This window comes from Pteropus medius, unplaced genomic scaffold, assembly GCF_902729225.1.
Source record: "Pteropus medius unplaced genomic scaffold, Ma_sr-lr_union100, whole genome shotgun sequence".
NCBI classification, from domain to species: domain Eukaryota; kingdom Metazoa; phylum Chordata; class Mammalia; order Chiroptera; family Pteropodidae; genus Pteropus; species Pteropus medius.
Genome location: NW_024349804.1, coordinates 3,913,593 through 3,932,389, shown reverse-complemented (window position 1 = coordinate 3,932,389; position 18,797 = coordinate 3,913,593). Strand labels below are relative to the sequence as shown.

The 18,797-nt window shown below is 38.8% G+C and overlaps 1 protein-coding gene across 4 annotated transcripts in view; it reads left to right on the top strand.

The window, feature by feature from the left end:
- The window catches only part of SLIT2 (slit guidance ligand 2), a 322,457-nt gene extending 304,244 nt beyond the window's left edge, over positions 1-18,213 (top strand). For all 4 annotated transcript variants that reach the window (XM_039838092.1, XM_039838093.1, XM_039838091.1 and 1 more), the window contains 4 exons: positions 8,513-8,667; positions 14,664-14,955; positions 15,146-15,357; positions 16,455-18,213. In XM_039838092.1, the coding sequence (XP_039694026.1) occupies positions 8,513-8,667; positions 14,664-14,955; positions 15,146-15,357; positions 16,455-16,696 (901 nt within the window). In that variant the 3' untranslated portion in view covers positions 16,697-18,213. The remainder of the gene's footprint in view (positions 1-8,512; positions 8,668-14,663; positions 14,956-15,145; positions 15,358-16,454) is intronic.
- Positions 18,214-18,797: the final 584 nt, after the last annotated feature.

Here is an 18,797-nt window from a genome sequence, read left to right as displayed (position 1 = left end):
AGAGAACTCTCAGAAACCATAGTAAAGGTTCTTGAGGTTGGCTTATTAAAGTGTTCACATAAAATATACTTAAAATATTTCTAATATTTTAATATACTTAAAAATAAAAGTTGTAGAAACCCAAGTGATTATATCCAAATGATAACTACTAAGAGCTTATTTTTTGTTTATGTTCATTACCTTTCTTTTTTGCCTAACCAACAATAGAGCATACCCTGTGACAATTTACAAAAAAGAATAATATCACATAGCACACTTTCCATTATGAACCAGAAGTCTACTTCTAGTGAAAGTTTCTGTTTGCCGCTCATCTAATAGATATATATTTTTTGAGGTCCAGGGAAAACATAACTTTCATTTAATTCTGACTTTATTTTGTGATACAACAACGAAGAAAAGTTGTTACATTATTTTTAAGTAAAAGAAGAGAAGCAATACTTTCCTAAATCCAGATAGATGATTGAGTAATTGATCGATTGATATGGTCTCTATATAAAAATATAATATATTAATATTCTAAATTGTAATAAAAATGCTTTTGTGAAGTAGAAACTATAGAAAACAATTAAAATTTTTCAACACACTAGGAGAATCTAGTATTTGACAAGGAATAATCATAATAGCTAAGATGTGTGTTCAGATCTAGACTTGGCCAATCACTATTATATAAATGTAGAGAAGGTACTTAATCTTTCTGCGCCTCAGAATCCATATCTGTAAGTAATAGTACAGACCCTACCCCATAAGGTCCCTGTGCATATTAAATTCTGAACTCAGTTCTGTCCTCACCCCTCACGGAATTGTCTTCATTCTCATCTCTCTTTTAGCACTACCGGAAATTTTTTTTCTGGTATCTCTGGAGTATTGCAGAGAAGTTAAAAGTGTATCCTCTATCCTTATACATTAACACTAGAAGTGCAGACTGTTTACAATTTATAGGAAGGGCAGTTTGAAAATATCTATGAAAATTGCAAATACATTTACTCTCTGACCTGTGATATCCTACTTCTGGGAATCAAGCCTACAGATGTACCCGAAGACGCAGAAATAACATGTGCACAAAGGTAGTCCACTGTGGCATTAGTTATAAAAACAAAAGGAAACAACCCAAGTTTCTATCTAAATAACTACAGTACATCTACGCAATGGAATTTACTGTTAAAAAGAATGGGAAGAAAGGAAGGGAAAGTATGAGAGAGTTCTCTGTGCCTGACATTGAAAGATTTCCAAGGTATATTGCTCAGTTCAAAAGAAAGAAAAGTAAAGCAGAATAGTGTCAAAGGAAGGTCAATACGTATATGTATTTTTATTTACATATATTTGCATAAAGACAAACCGAAAGATAGAGAGGAGAGAGAGGGGTGGTAGAAACAAGACTAGTATATGGGTACTATTTTATATCATTTTGATTTTTGAACCATTTGGATGTATTGTTCACTCAAAACAAAAACCGAAGTAATAAAAAAGATCAGGTGCTCTAAAGCCAGTCTGCCTTGATTCAAATTCTAGCTCTGCCATCTATTAACTGTGTGTCTTAAGAAATTGTGTAAGCTCTCTGGGCCTCACCTGGTAAAGGGGTTAATAAATCATAGTTCGTTCCATCTTTGTGGGACCGTGGTCAGAATTTTATGATTTGATATATGTAAAATATTTGGAACAATGCATTGCTATTACTAAACAATGATAGCTGTTGGGATTCTAAATTCAGAATGTCCAAAACTAAGTTGATTTCCTTTGTTTCACCTACCGTGTGTCCTTGTTACATTCCTAATTTCATTAAGAGGCAGCACCATCTTCTTGGGCATCACTGGAGTCGCGGAGTTGCTCTTAATCTTTTTCTTTCCTTCACCTTCAATTTGTCCCAAGTCTTAACTCTGTCCTCCTAATTTTCTGGCATTTATCAAATGCTTCTGACCTTGCTCAGGGCTTACCAGAATGTGAACTCTGATGAAAGGTATTCCTTCTCCATCGTTATAGCAAAAGCCATCAATAACACTGTTGCCATCAGCTTTCTCATTAGTTGCTTAATGAATATTTTCTTTGGTTGAATTAAATTTTAAAATCTTGATATGTGCCCACTTTACATAACATTATTAAAAGTGCACCACACTAATGTTTTTAAAGGAAGTGTTTTTACTTATTATCTCGGAATTTGTTCAGTCGAAGTCAGTTTAATTGCATGATTTTTTTTTATACTGTATAAGATTGACTTTGGTAGACCTTGTTTTCCAAATTTTACATTATTTAATGTGATATTGGAATATCACATACAGGAATAATTAAGTATGTCAGGTGTGTCTTTTCGGTTACCTGGTTACTTTTCAACATTGATAGAAGTAGATTTTACTTTAATAAAATATAGCCTGATAAAATTAGGAAAAAATAATCACTAAGTTATTGTTTCTGTAGGATTATTTTTTGGTTTAAAAAGTTTCATTTTAGATGTCAGTTATTGTCTCAAATGAATCTATAGGAGAACCATTTTCTCATAGAATTATGTCTAAGAGGGAAGAGCTAACGTAGCTTTAAGAGTGTTTAAGAAAACCCAAGATGTAGTAATATTCCTTTTTCCGTGGAACTAAAGTGACGTGCACATTTCCTCGTTATACTTTTACATCTGACAGAAGATTGTGATTTCTTGTAGATATGCTTACTGCTAACAGGGCCAGACATACAGGCAGTGGTATGGAGCATTATTTTCAAATAGTGTGCATCAGAATTACCTCAAGCGTGTGTTACAATACTTGTTACCAGGCTCCACATCTAGTCTCTAGGATTCAGAGCTCAGATGAGCCCCCAAATAGTCATTTCTACAAGTTCCAAGGTAACGCTCTGGTCCAAGGACCGCAGTGACAGAATCATGTTTATAAGAGGAATAGATCTGAGCTCTGCTCTGAGGGCCCTTGATGTGCATCTCTTCTCATATCCAAGTTCCCCGACATCATTCTTGATGTTGGCCTTGAAACCAGCCATGCTGGGAGTCTTTCTGCCATAGAACTCAGTAAAATTCCAAGCTGTTTCTATGTCGGAGAGCCAGTTGTTGAACATTTGCCAGCACCCTGCTGTCAAGTGATTGAATCAGCAACCACAGAGGTGACACAAGCTGCCTAACAAGCGAATGAATGTAAAGTGTCACATTGCCTAATTGTGATAGTGCTTAGAGAATGGCATAAAATGCGCTTGGCAATAGTGGAGTGAGTGAACAAATGAATGAATGAATGAATGAACGACATCCTCAACTTAAAGCTAACATCAGTAGTAATCCCTCAGACAGGAATGGAGTAACACATTTTTTTTTCAAGCAAGCTGATAACTGATTGCCCTTCAAAGTGACTTTATCTTCATCTAGATAGAAACTTTTTAAAAAATTGTTACTAAAAATGGTATGCGTCCTTCTTTAGATTCAAATGAATGTCATTTTTCAAACCAGACAGCTTCTTTGGAAACATGGCCAACTACTATTTAAAAACTAGGCAGTCAGATGAGCATCTCACAGAGGCATAGAATGGTACCGTGCATTATAGTTTCAGTGTTTAGGGAACCTGTTCACGGTTAGGGGACTTTCCCATGCTGACTCAGGCTCGTTTCACTGCATAGCCTCTTGATTATACACCTTACAGGCTTAAATCTAAAAAGATAATAATAACAATTATTATATAAAAATTATTATGATTATTATTAATAACAATTATTATATTATTATTATTATTATTATAAAAGTATCATTGGAGAAACAGAGAGTGGACAGAATCTATGAGACCTTCTCATTTCTAAGATAAACACTAGGCTATCCTTGATATGCCATATGGGAAGGCACTGCTGTTTCCCGGCTTTGTAACTTTGAGCAGGTTACTTCACCTCTTTGTGCCCACATTTCTGCATCTGAGCGATCATATCTGTTTTTCACATGTGTCTAGGAGATTTGGAAGTAATGAATGTAAAGCACATAGTGTAGTGCCAGGCACAGAGTGAGCGCACAATAATTGATCACGATTATTAAGATCAGTGGTAACTCTTGCCAGTTGGTGGTTTACGGATATTCTTCATGCTCAGATATCCAGATGCTAAAGAATAAATACCTATGTGCAAATGTTATTGTCTTACATGTGACTCACTATATATTCAAATGTAAGGGCCCCTTTCTATTTCAATGCATTTTATTTAAATTAGATAATTTACTTCCAAACTACTGATTAAAATATAACTTAACTTGTAAACCATTTTTAAAAATGTCCTTGTAAAAACTCTTTATGTATATAAATAAATATCTTTAGTTCCATTTGACTTCCCTTTCTTTTGATTAAAAAGAAAGTCAAGGAAATTGTTTTTACCAGCCTGACTCACAGTCGAAGTATTGTCATCCCAGAGATATCAAAGTGAGATGGCCAGTTGAATTTGTCTGGCTTTTGATTCCTATTTCATTGCACAGAAGACATCACCAGATACTTTAAGTTTTTAAGTCAAAAAGCTGGAGCTTACATAAGCAAAATGAACTATTAGTCTTTATTAAATCACTGAAATTCCTTAAGATTTATGGTTAAGATAGAAATATAAAAATGTCATTGTTAATATATTCTGCATAAAGTAAGAATATCCAGTGCAAGTTAGAGCACCTCTTCTTTTAAGCCCCAAGTTTTTAAACTCTTTTTCTGTAGCAAACCACAAGACATAGTTGAATAACCGCTTTGTTTTCATACATCCACTTAGAAATTCAAGAAAATAAAATCTCAGGTAATAGATGATTGTAGTAAAACTAAATTACATAATAATGGTAATAAATACAATTTATGTTCCAGTGGAAAGGCTCGATGTTAAATGGTGCACTCTTGACTTTTGTGAGTCATCAAATATATAGTTCCCTAGAGAGTAGTAAAAGCGAGTTTATCGATACTTATCAGAACCCAGAAGGATATTATGCATTTTGAGCGATAGGTAGAAGAAGAAGACTGTGATGGATGGTAAAATCGAGGATGGCTGAGTTTTATCCTGTAACAACTGGTGTGTCAATCCCTGCTTTTATTTTAAAATATGTAGGCAGAGCATTCCTGGACATTCCCCAGTTTATCTCATGCTGTACAAGACAGCATGAAACACCAGTTTAGAATCCTTAGCTCTCACACATTCTCTTCAGGCCCCATACACACAATAGCATCTTAAAAGCAAAGAATCTAAAAACATTAATTTCAAAATACTTATCTGTTACAAGGCCAGGGTGAGGCCTCACCCAATTTTAGGGAAGTATAAATGGAATTAAGCTCAGTGGTAACTTTTGCCAAGTTCTGAAATGATCAGATTCAACACTAACAGCTTTTGGGAGGAGAAAAACCTAGGCAGCCTGAATCCAAATCTAAGTTTCATATCTATGTACTTTAGATGCATTCGCATAACCTTCCAACTCTCATAAGATTATTACATATTCTTTTACAGTTCTTTGATTTTTAGTAAATGTACCAAGTTTTGCAACCAACAAATAAAATTATTTTTGATAGAATTTTTTTCCTTGGCTATTAGAGAGAGACATTATCTATTAAAGGCTTATTAGAGGTGAAGATACATGTTGTTTGTAAAGTACTAGGTACTTTTCAGGTTTTTTTATTTCTCGTGAAAGTGATGCATAATAATTAAAAGCACGCATTCTAGAACCAGTCGACTTGGCTTCAAATCTGTTTAGTCACTGGCTGTGCCACCTTGAGTACCTTAAGAGCCCAGTTCTTATGGTTGTTGTGAGTCTTAAATTAACTAATACATGTAATGTTCTTAGAACAAGTACCTGGCTGAAGATTTATCTCCCAGCATTATCCTTCAGAATATGGTCGCTGAAACATCCGAATTTTTAAATAAAATGTATCTTTTAGATGTCCTGCCTGAAAAATGCCTGAAGCTTCTTGACAAACTATAATCCAGTTAGTATTACTGAAAAAAGAAAAAACTGTATGTGTTATTCTTAATACATCTCCCTTATATTCTATTTATTTAGCATGTATTTATTGAGCAGCTACTATTAACCAGACACTCTGCTGGATGCATTAAAGAGTACAGAAATAAGTAATGCATGGTTTCCTGCTTTAAATTAGCTTACCCAGTTGTATTGCATCAAACACCGTCATCAACGATGACATACTTAGATTGATTGACTAAGACTGATGTGTGACCAAGAACCCACTCCCCATATATAAGGGTCTTTCCTTTGCAATTGTAAAGGAAAAAAGGGGGCCCTTTATTAATATTTATGACTTAATTAAGGCCAGTGTTCATAGAACATTCACATAAAACCACTTAGAGGGTTGTATATATCACAAAGGAAAAGCAACTGGCCACTACCTTCTCTATGTATACCTTTATTTTAATGTTTTACCTAAAACTTTTAGTAACTTGAACCAGATATACTCCCAAAGCAGTTATTACATTTCTGCCAGTCATCAGTGTTTTCTTACAATTATAACTGAAAATAAAACTGGACTAATTTCTTCCTGAAGAAGATTCAGAAATACTATTGGATTATTTATATGGTGGTGGAGGTGGTGATGCTGGTGATGCTGGTGATGGTGATGGTGATGATGATACTAATATCTAAGATTTAGCTTTGCACTTTCCATATGCTGGATGCTTTGCTCTACCTTTAAAAATATTATTTCAAGTAGACCTCAAGTTAACCATGAGGGATAAATATGTATTAGTATTTACTAAAGAGAAAACTAAAGTTTACCAGCAATTAAGTAATGTGTCTAAACTCAAGCATTTAATACATTCAAGACCATGATTCAAATCCAGGGTTACCTGACACCAAAATCTGTATATTTAATCACTAGTCGATATTACTACTCAACATATCACCTTAGGAAACAGTCATATATAAGATCACTAACAGTTGCTATGTAACTTTATTTAGAGAGTAATTTCTTTGTATATTGTTCTTTCTGTTGATTTTAATGGTATCAGGTATTAGGATAATTAAATGTCTAGAAGGCAAAAATATTGATTGGCATATAATATAATGAAATATAATAAAACATTGCGTTATATAATAAAAATTTTAAAAAGTTTATTTTTTAAATGATATTTAAGACAGGTTATCAACAATCCCCGCACATATGGACTCTTGTAACCACTTAAAACAAGAAAACCTCACATATTTTCATGGTTCCGCAGAATGCTTTATACTGTCAAATTCCAAAAAACTTTCTATTCTACGTAGGCAAAAAATGAAATAAGATTAGACTTCTGTGGTGAGAACCATGCAGAAATGTCAGTACTTTTTTCTATTTTTTCTAGACTTGACCTACATGCAAATTTAAATATAGTACCTAGAAACTTAAACAAATGCCTTATGTAGGGAATATTAGGTATTCACAATCTTCCTATCAATCATATGCTCCCATATTTTCATTTTTGATCCTTTTTTTAAATCTTTACAGTCAAGATACTAATCTATTAGCTCTTTAATATTCAGTATTTACTTTTGGCCCCAACTTGCATTATGCCATATTTTGCCTCTTATCATGAAAGATAAGTATTCCTGATACTTCACTGTGTCTTGATCCTGCTTTCTTCATTGATCCTGTTTTCATCTTTGCCTGCTGTAACACTCTTATTAAATTAACAGCAACACTTTAAACCCATGTAGCACCAACTTACTAATTTCACCCAACTTCGTCTTATTTTAGATCCTCATTTTTCATTTACCTCAGTTCCTTAATCTTCTTGTTTTTATCCATTTTATGAATTTCCATAAGCCCCCTTACATTTCTTTTTTGAATGATTGTTAAACCTGGCCTAGAAAGTGACAGAAGAGAAACTGAGAAATGACTGTTCTCACCAGACTCTCTGCGTATGACCGTGTTAAGCTTTCTGTGTAATATGATTATCCCACCTCTCCTCTGAACATAGACGTCTTCACAGTTATAGCGTTTGATGGGTGGTCCTCTCAAAAATTCAAGGAAAGTAAGAGTATATTATTAATTAACAAATTTTAGAAAGTGCAATGATCCTACCAAGTTGGTTTTTCCTGCACTCGAGTGTATATTTGATTTAATAAGTCCCAATGCACAGCGTCGAAGAGAGTAGAAGCCAGTGACTTACAAATATTGATATCTGTGCAAGATATTTGGCTCAGGTGTAGGTTCCTTTTCTTTTTAATACAATTTGGAGTAACAGTATCTCAGTAAATGGAACTTTTGTAGCATTTAAAAGCAAATGCATCAAGTATCTTTTGTAATTTCTACATATTGGGTGAATGTGACTGGGGAATGTTAAAATGTGCCCATTTGCACTTCTCCCACTAGGAAAACAAGCTCATTTTCTATCTGTTCCTAAAAAATAGAAATTATAGGTCCTTGAAAATATCTTTTATTTTTAAATCAACTACTATTTTTTAATCTTTATTACTGTTAGATAGGACTATCTTTTCCCAAGACTCTCTAATTGGAGTTTGTATTGTCACTTCTTTTCTTTAGTAAAAATGGAAGTATCAGCTATGTTTGTTTGTTTGTTTGTTTTGTTTGTTTGTATGTAGCGTGGAGACAATAAATGATGGGAACTTTCACATTGTGGAACTTCTTGCCCTGGATCAGAGCCTCTCCCTCTCTGTGGATGGAGGGAGCCCCAAAATCATCACCAACTTGTCAAAGCAGTCTACTCTGAATTTCGACTCTCCACTCTACGTAGGAGGTAAGCTGTCTTCCACAACCAATGGGTCCCCAAACCCCGTGACTCTCCTCACAGACTAATTCTGAAGTTGTTGATGCCCCATGCCACGGTCATTGACCAACAGTGACCAGTTGGGCAGCACGGATAGACAAGAAAGAGCCCTTGATGGGTGTTAAGGACACATTTTGTAATCCCAGCTCTTGCTTTAACTAAATGCGTGATTGAGGTAGGGAAGGACATTATTCACATTTATTCGTTTCTATTACATGCTCGATGACATAAACATATAATTTCATCTTATTACTTGATCTGGTCTATGGAAAGAGATCAAATTGGACAATGAGGAAAATGATGAAATAAGGGGTATGCATGACCCCACACCTCTGCCCATGCCCCAGCTCCCTGGAGGAGGCAGATACTACCAGCCTCAGTCAGGTGTTTCCATGCCGAAATGTCTGCACCACCAGTTGCTAACACATGTAAATGACAGGACAGTTATGAATGAAGTCAAATGAATGAATGAACAAATTAAATGTACGAATTATATTCGGGTAACAAAAATTACTTCTGTTTAGCCAAGACCTTGAGGTGAGTGAACAAAGAGGGAGCGTTGGGAAGACGTGTTAGGGCTTGGAAAGATGGAATAAAGACTCTGGACATTTTTAAATTTTAAGCAACAAGAAGGCAGACGAATAAATAGATGAGGAAAGAAATATGAGCCAAACTCTGAAAGAGCCCCAAGGAACGGAGCGGAGCCACCAAGAAGAGAGCTTGCACTAGTACTTCTATCTGGAGGAGTCAACATATACGAGAAACACAGAATTTCAGATTTTAGGCTAAGGAACAAGAAAGCATGTGATGTTGAATTAGTTGCATTGAATTAAATCACATTTCATTGTGGTGAATTGACTGATAATATCAACTCATTTTACAGGTAAATAAGCTAAAGCTTATGAACAGGTCAGTGTAACTGATTTCTTCACCATGACAAGTATTTTCATGAAGTTCCCATCATCCCCTTCAAAATAATACTTTTGACTGCTACACGATTTTCTTGACTCCTCAAAGCCTTCCTTGATGGCATTTTTGGAATTGTCCTGAACATCCAGAGCAGCTTTGTTTTTAATGATTTTCTCTAATAGAAAATCTTAACACTTTTGATAGAGTTTTGATTTTTTTGAGAAACAGTTAAAAGTCTTTGGTTCAATTCTGTAAATATTTATTGAGCACCTCTCATATGCTAAAAACTAAGTTAATAGATGCATGAAGGATACAAAATCGAATATATATATTTATGCCCAGGAGAGTGAGGAAGGAATCAAATGCATTCAAGGAATCAAATGCATTACATATGAAATCTGTGTAGCAAATTGACTGATGTAGTTGCTTCATGGGAATCCCAACCATGAGATTTATTAACAGACAGAAGCCCTCCATTTCCACTGCGCTTTAGTTAACAGCCATTGCTTTGGGATGGGTGAAGCAAGTCACAGATACACCTGTGGTTTGAGAGAAATTATATTTACTACGCACGTGCTGTGTGCTCAACACAATGCTTCTTTTACAATCTTAATCCTCAGGGACTTTAGAAAGTAGGTGTCATTTTTTGTTTTACAGTCTTGAAGCAACAGTCTCAGGAACTTCATGAAACTCATCCGAGTTCACAAAGCTGTGAAGTGATAGACACCTCTTTTGAGTCCAGATCTGTCTGACCCCAGAGCCCCCTGCATTGCCACTCACCTTAACCTAGAGCAGAAAGGGAAGCAATCTAAGTTTTGTGGGTTTTTTGTTTATTTCTGGATTTGTCCTTCACTTTATTTCATTATGCTTTCGTTAGAAGCCATTTCTTTACATCTTTTAAAACTCCTCTAGAATGCAGTGAGAAAGGCCTCATTTCCTTCCAATTCAAGAGTAATTCAGATTAAAGAAATACAAGGCAGTTGTAAGACCACAGCCCCGAATTCTGTATGGCAAAGGCAAGAGAACCTGCATTAGCAAAGGAGAATGAGGCAAACAAGTTCTTTTTGTCCATGTTTGAAAACAGGGACATACCCCAAGGAGGACATGAGAAGGTGATGCCTCCTATGCCTGCAGCGTCTGGAAGCATTTTCTAGCAAAATAGAGAAGCAGCTTTACCTACCCTTCGGTTATCGACTACCCATGATGTAGGCTCTACTAAATACAAGACAAGCTAATCCTTATGCTTTTCTATGTGATCGTACAACCAGAATATGTAGTATTACTGAATGGGATTTTTTTTAAAAGTTATTTCCATATATTTATCACCATGAATAATTCTGCAATAAACATAGGGGTATATATATCTTTATAAATATTTTCAAATTTTTCAGGTAGATACCCAGAAGAGGGATTGCTGGGTCATATGGTAATTCTATTCTTAATTTTTTGAGGAACTTCCATACTGTTTTCCATAGTGGCTGTACCAATTTACATTCCCACCAGCAGTGTATGAGGGTTCCTTTTCTCCACATCCTCTCCAACACATTATTTCCTGCCTCATTGATAATAGCCATTATAACAGGTTTGAGGCGATATCTCGTTGTGGTTTTCATTTGCATATCCCTAATAGCTACTGAAGGTGAACATCTTTTCATATATCTGTTGGCTGTCTGTATTTCATCTTGGGAAAAGTTTCTGTTCAGGTCCTCTGCCCAGTTTTTAGAGTCTTTGTTTTGTTGTTGTTGAGTTGTATGCATTCTTATATATTTTGAATATTAGCCCCTTATTGGAAGTATCATTTGCAGATATCTTCTCCCGTTTGGTTGGTTGCCTTTTTGTTTTTATTGATGGTTTCTTTAGCTGTGTAGAAATTTTTGGGTGTATGTAGTCCTGTTCATTTATTTTTGTTTTTACTTCTCTTGCCTTTGGGGTCGAATTCATAAAATCCTCTCTAACACCAAGGTCCATGAGTTTAGTACCTATATGTTTCTCTGCAATTTATTGTTTTATGTCTTACATTAAATCTTTGATCTATTTTGAGTAATTTTTGCATATGGTAACAAATAGCAGTCTAGTTTTATTCTTTTGCATATGGCTTTCTAATTCTCCAGCATCATTTACTGAAGAGATTTTTTTCCCCCTCTCTTGTATATTTTTGGCTCCTTTGTTAAAAATTGTTTGCCTGTATACACGTGGGTTTTTTTCTAAGCTTTCAATTTTGTTCCTTTGGTCTGAGTATCTGTTGTTCTGCCAATAGCATGCTGCTTTGATAACTGTCACCTTATAGTATAATTTGAAGTCAGAGAGTGTGCTACCTTTGACAGATGACTGGATAAAGAAGATGTGGTCTATATACAATGAAATACTACTCAGCTATAAGATGAAACTCTGCCATTTGCAACAACATAGATGGATCTTGAGAATATCATGTTAAGTGAAATAAGTCAGACAGAGAAAGTTAAGAACCATTTGATTTCACTCATATGTGGGATATAAAACAGAAAGCAACAAATGAACAAATAAGACAAACAAACAAAAACTCATACAGACAACAGGATGGTGGTTACCAGAGGGAAAGGGGGGCAGAGGGGGAGGTAGAAGAGGGTAAAGTGGGTCAAATATGTGATGATGGAAGGAAACTTGACATTGGTGAACACACGCTGCAATATGCAGATGACGTATTATAGAATTAAAACATATAATCTTAATAAATTTAATAAAAATTTTTATATATATTAAGACCTGCATATAAAGACTCCACATGTGTCACAAATCTTCTAATGCGGCCATTGGACAGGGGACCTCAGCCTTGACACTCGGTTCCTTTACTGTCATTTTTAAACATGTAGAGTTGGTAAGGTCCTACTAAATTATCGGTTGGTTGGTTGGTTGATTGGTTGATTGGTTGATAGATTGAATTCCAGCTATGGCCCATGGCACAGAGAAAAGGCTAAAAGAGGAAAAAAGAAAAAACAGTAGGAATCTACTTCTGTTTATCAATTAAGACCTAATTCTCTAGTCAGAAATGTGCCAAGCATATGAAAAGGTTGACTCAGAATAGTTCCTGATTGAATATCTTATTGAAAATAAATATATGGGTGATATATCTACATTTGTATTAAGTATAATCAAAACTGGACCTTTTACAATTGTTAGCTTTGGGGATAAAAAGAACACATTTCCTAACCATTTCTCCCTGCTGTGGAGCATCACCAGTCTGTGTTAGAGTCCACACATTTATGATGGATGAAAGATTAAATCAGAAGAACTTATTTCAGAGCCAGGAATTTCCTGCTACTAGTCCTCTCCTGGAAATGGTACCTCTCATCCTTCTGAACCTGTTCTACAAAGCAACCCAGTTTCCAAGGCCAGATGGACATGGACCAAAAGGGAGAACTCATAGAACTTCAAAGCCGAGACTCCCGATTCAGTACCTGTCAAAGTGTGACCATGGACCACCTGCTTCAGAATCTCCCGAGCTGCATGTTAACGCTTAGATTTCTGCACGCCGTTCCATCAGAATCTCATGGTGGAGAGATTCTGGGGAGCTGCCTTCTAAACGTGCACTTCTGGTGGTCCTTAGGCGTGACAAGCTTGGAAGCAACTGTTCTGGTCCATCCACTCATAGATGAGAACCAAGCCCAAGGACACACAGAACAACAATAAAGCCTTTGACACCTAGCCTAGTGCTCTGTGAACCTAACTATCCAACTTTGGTGCCTGCTGGAACTCAAATGGGCTCCTTAGAAGGGGAAAGATGATGATGCCAAGAGTCAGGGTCCAGGGAGCACTGAGGTTCTTGCTCTTCATAACCATTGAACTCTCTGGAGAAGGCAAGCCGGGTCCCCTCCAGGCAGATGTTCAGAGACCAGGCACAAGGAGGGCCTGAGTAGCAGAGAGAAAAAGCAGCTGCCCTGAAGGCCTCCTTCTTCCTCCTTTCCCCCACAGTGGCCTGGACAGTTGCCTTGTGTCAAGTCCCACACAGGAGCTATTTCAGGGTCTGGCTTAGGTCGTGGAAAGATTCCTCAGTTTTGCCAAATGAGGGTCACTAGTGGAATGTACATCTACAAAGATTACAAATCCTGTTTTTGGAGGAATTTCTTTTGTCTTCCCGATTTCTTGGAATGTGAAGCCTTCCTGCTGATGAGCAGGGGAGTGGGGGAATGATGAGAATGAGGTGTTGGGCTGACAGGAAGCACGGGAGAGGTTTTCAGGGACCGATGTCCATGACTGAGCCATGGATGTTGCCATTGGTGGGCTGGATTAGGTGCTAGCCTTGCGTTTGGCAGGGTCGGGGAGGAAGGTCACCGCGCACCCCAGCTCTCACCCTCTGACACGTGAGGGACTGAACCGAGACTGGAGATTGCAGAGATGTCTTTCATCTGCCTGATTCGAACTCAATCTTATTGGATAACACTGAGCACACTGCTGAGCTCCCTGGGCCTGGGCCCTTCATCTTCAAAGGGCAAGATTGGTCAGGGGATTACTGACCTGTGTTATGGCTCTCTAGACCTCCTGGGGTGTGTCCAGGTTGCGGGCACGGGGGCGGGGGGGGCGGGGTGGTGGTGACCAGTGAGAGAAGAGAACACTAACCCCTCCCCCTTCCCAGTCTTGCCTTAGTACAGTAGCTCTGCTTTTGTATTTTTTATATGTGTGCCTCTGTGGAAGGTTTGGTTCGAAACAAATTTTAAAAATTAATGCTCGACCACCAATGAACTAAGTTCTTTATTCTAGTTGTGCATTGGAATTGCCCAGAGCATCTTCCAAAAAACAAAAATAGGGAAACACATCTCTTCTCCCTCGCCCACCTTGTCCAGATAACCCGATCAAGGAAGTCTGAGCTGAGGTCTCAAGCATCAGTGTTTCTTCTAAGATCCTGTGTGATTCTAATATGCAGCCAGGTAGAGACCCTCAGGACTGGATGCTCATGATATGTGTTTCTCCTAAAGAAGTGTCACACAAACTGCCACCCTGCTGCAAGGGCGAAGAGGGTCTGGGTGTCAGATAGCTGAGGAGTCCCCAAAGAGCCTGACCTCTGACTCGCTGTCCCTCCCCAGGCATGCCTGGGAAAAACAACGTGGCTGCAGCCCTGCGCCAGGCCCCGGGGCAGAACGGCACCAGCTTCCATGGCTGTATCCGGAACCTCTACATCAACAGCGAGCTGCAGGACTTCCGCAAGATGCCCATGCAGACCGGCATCCTGCCCGGCTGCGAGCCATGCCACAAGAAGGTGTGTGCCCATGGCACGTGCCAGGCCAGCAGTCAGTCGGGCTTCACCTGCGAGTGCGAGGAAGGATGGACGGGGCCCCTGTGTGACCAGAGAACCAATGACCCCTGCCTGGGAAACAAGTAAGTTTGGTTACTTGGTAGTTAAACACACGTACCCCAACCCTCAGAGCAAACCCTAAGGAAGGAGGGAGGGAGGGAGGAAGGAAGAAAGAAGCCCATTAGCACTTTCTCCCTCATTTTCCTTCACCATCCTCCCTCCATCCTTATCCTCTCTGTTAACGTGTTTTCATTCCTGTGCCCCTCCTCTTAGATGCATGCATGGCGTCTGCCTGCCCATCAATGCCTTCTCCTACAGCTGTAAGTGCCTGGAGGGCCATGGGGGCGTCCTCTGTGATGAAGAGGAGGCTCTGTTTAACCCCTGCCAGGCGATCAAGTGTAAGCACGGGAAATGCAGGCTCTCAGGACTGGCGCAGCCCTACTGTGAATGCAGCAGCGGCTACACTGGGGCCAGCTGTGATAGAGGTAAGCCAGCCCAGCTGGGCGCTTCCCTCTCTTGGAAAAGCAAGAGGGGGCTCCACCTTTGAAAAGAGAGTGAGAGAAAGGGAGACAGAATGAAAGAGGTGGGAGCGATGTGAGAAATGCCAGGTCTTTACAGGACTCTTAGTTGCTGCTGTCGACTTATTTCCCGGTGTTCTGAAGGCACCAGATGTGACATGTCCTAAGCCTCCACTGCAGGCTTTTACACGGCCTTCAGATATCTGTGAAAATGCTCCTTTTTACCTTACATAGAAGTACATTTACTTCCTTCTTACCTTTATCCGCTGTTCTCATCTGAATATATTATTAGTTTGTCTTCTGGCACAGAGAGGACAGAGCTAATAATTCTGCTCTAGTTTTAGGATGAAGTCACCTTTGACCTTAGAATCGAATTAATTCCAACAAATTCTGCAGGTGAGAGGATGAGAACGGGCTGACTTGTTAGCCCATCTTTCTCCTTCTCTTGTGTCTGAGGGATCAGAATGCCCCTTGCCTCGAGCTGGCACAGGTTTTGTTGAGTGTGTCAGAGGGACAGACAAGAGGAACGTCCTCATGGAAGCTTTCAGCAGATGTCTCTTTTTGAACTAGTTCACGCTAGGGTAACTTATGAAGTTAGTGGAATGTTACTTGTATTAAGTAACAGAGTGAATGATATTAAACTTCAAGTCTAATACATTAAATCGCATACTCTCTGAAACTGCTCCGTGCGGTAAACAAAGCCAGCTGTTTGGAGTGTAAAAACAGAAGATGGGTATTTTTTGCAATAAAGGAAAAGACTGAGGAATCCAATTTTCTTGTCAGTCCCATGGCGTAGTATTTATCGTTCCCATATATAGTATTCACTCCGCTGGGGGAAAAAAAAGGCCAAAAAGAAGCATTTTTCAAAGAGCACAAGGCTGTGCCACCAGCCCCCATAACACGTTACATAAGCGTAACACTGCAAAGGGCAGTTACAAACAGGAAGCACAAGCAACGCCTCCTGAAGCCAGCTGTGACTTTTTGATCGCTCCCCGCCACCCCCCGCACCCCCGTGCCTTATCGCGACCGCCCTTAAAATGCTTGTGCTTTTTGTTCTTCTCCAGAAATCTCTTGCCAAGGGGAACGGGTGAGAGATTATTACCAAAAGCAACAGGGTTACGCCGCCTGCCAAACCACCAAGAAGGTGTCGCGGTTGGAGTGCAGAGGGGGCTGCGCGGGCGGCCAGTGCTGCGGGCCGCTGCGGAGCAAGCGGCGGAAATACTCGTTCGAGTGCACGGACGGCTCCTCCTTCGTGGAGGAGGTGGAGAAGGTGGTCAAGTGCGGCTGTGCCAGGTGCGCCTCCTAACCGCCGCCCCGGGAAGGCGGCGCCTGCTTCCCAGCCGCGCTGGACGGAGTCACGCTTCATAGTGGAAATATTTGAAATATATTGTAAAATACAGAACGGACTTATTTTTATTATGAGAAATACTTTTTTTTTTTTTCTGCATTTGGAAGAAAAAAAAAAATGCTTGAACTACAGCTTCCCCGACACTGGAGAAGTATGAAGGAAGATATTCCTGGAGGCATTAGGGCAACGATGGTGACCACTGCGACTCGGGTTCAGCTTTCGTGACATGCTGAAGACAAGCAGAAGCACAGGGACGGGCAGGGACGAGCTGCCGTGCGCTGTGTGAACTGGCCCAGAGCCTCAGGCGCGCGCGCGCCCTCGTCGCCACCCCTGTGGCGCACGAGGACAGACCAAGCACACGTGTGTGAGTGAGGATGCGAGGCAGAGGAATGGAACCCAAGGATTCGGACAGAACGAACGGATGAGAAATATTTTGTGCAAAAGATAAAGTGTCCTGAAGACCTGGGTCCCATTCGCGAGAGAAGACGGGAGTGCTAAAATTGTATCTTCTTTTTAAATGTCAGCATGTTAACAGAAGAAGCACACAAAAGTGTTTATCTACCGTTTTCCAGTATTAATTTTTTTGTAATATAAATGATAAAGGAGATGATAAAGAACCAATAGATTATCGATAAATAAATTAGTAATAATATGAATTTTTGTTTCTATGAGTTCTAAACAACCCTATACAGTATTCAGTTTCAATGAGAAATATTTATTGTATCAAAGACCATTGTACTTAACATGTTAGGCCATCCTTTTGCTGTTTCTCGATGCTTTAATATATATTAATTTATAATTGTCCTGATATTTTTGTACATTTTTCAAACTTAAAAAATCAGGATTTTTTTTTTTTTTTTTTTGGCAATAGTACTAACATAAGATGTTATCTTGGGATGAATATATGTTGCTCTGTTTGTTTACTTTGACATCTGACACTGGTGTCACTGACCTACTGGCCTCACTCAGGACACCTGCAGAGAGTATGTAAAGTCTATGCCTGGGACAGTCATTGTACAAAAAGAAGCAGCCCCTCTGCAGCCTGTCCCCACAAAACAGAAATGGTGTGTAGCGATCGACACTAGAAAGTAGATCTTTGACAAATTAATATTTCCTTGATCTTTTTTGGCCCTTTTTTGGGGGGTGGGGGTGGCGAGAGAAAAGACTGTAATGTCAAGAACTGTGATTTTTTTTCCCCAAACAATAAAGCTCCTTTATTACCTATTACTGTTCCCACGTTAACATGTTTGCCACAAAATTACAGTGTAGAGTCGATCATGATTTTTAGCGGACTTGCTCTTCCCTCATTAAAATCCCAGAGTCCCCTGTAAGGATGCAGATGACTCTTTCCAAAAACATTTTTTTACAAAGAAAATTAGATGTACATGTATAATTCAGTGTGCTTCGTCTTTCTCCAGACTAATATCAGTGACACTACTGATGTTTGTAAATTAAACAGATATTTACTTCATTAACAGTTTGGTGATTTTCTTAGAAATTGCACAATATTTAGAGTCCCCTCTTTAAGAATTCCTTAATCAGAGTGATACAGAAAGAACGGAGAAGAGATCCTATACTTTTTATTGACAGAAATTAGTTCGATGTTAGCATATTGTCACATCTGGGGACTTTGGAATGACCGCATGACAGAGATGGATAGACGAACACATTCTGTGCAAAGAAAAAAGTGCATATTCAATTAATTCCTTCCCCTAAAATATATAAGGTGAAGTGTAACTAAACCATAAAAGGTATTTATTTTTATTTCATTCTTTCCCCACCCCACCCCCCACCCTCTCAGTTAGAACCAGATGAAAAACAACTAAAAACAAAAGGTGCCTTTCTCCACAGGTACTCCTGGGCCAGAGCCAGTGATATCAATGTACTACCCAGAACAGGGGAACATTGACTGGTTGGAGTATTAGTACTCACCCACCATGCTAAGATTTCTTCATTTCCCTGTAAGAAAAGCATGCACGTGCACACACGTCTCGCTCACAGACACAAATGTCCAAACATTTACCCACTCTTATTTGAAATGTCTCCATTTTAGTTATAT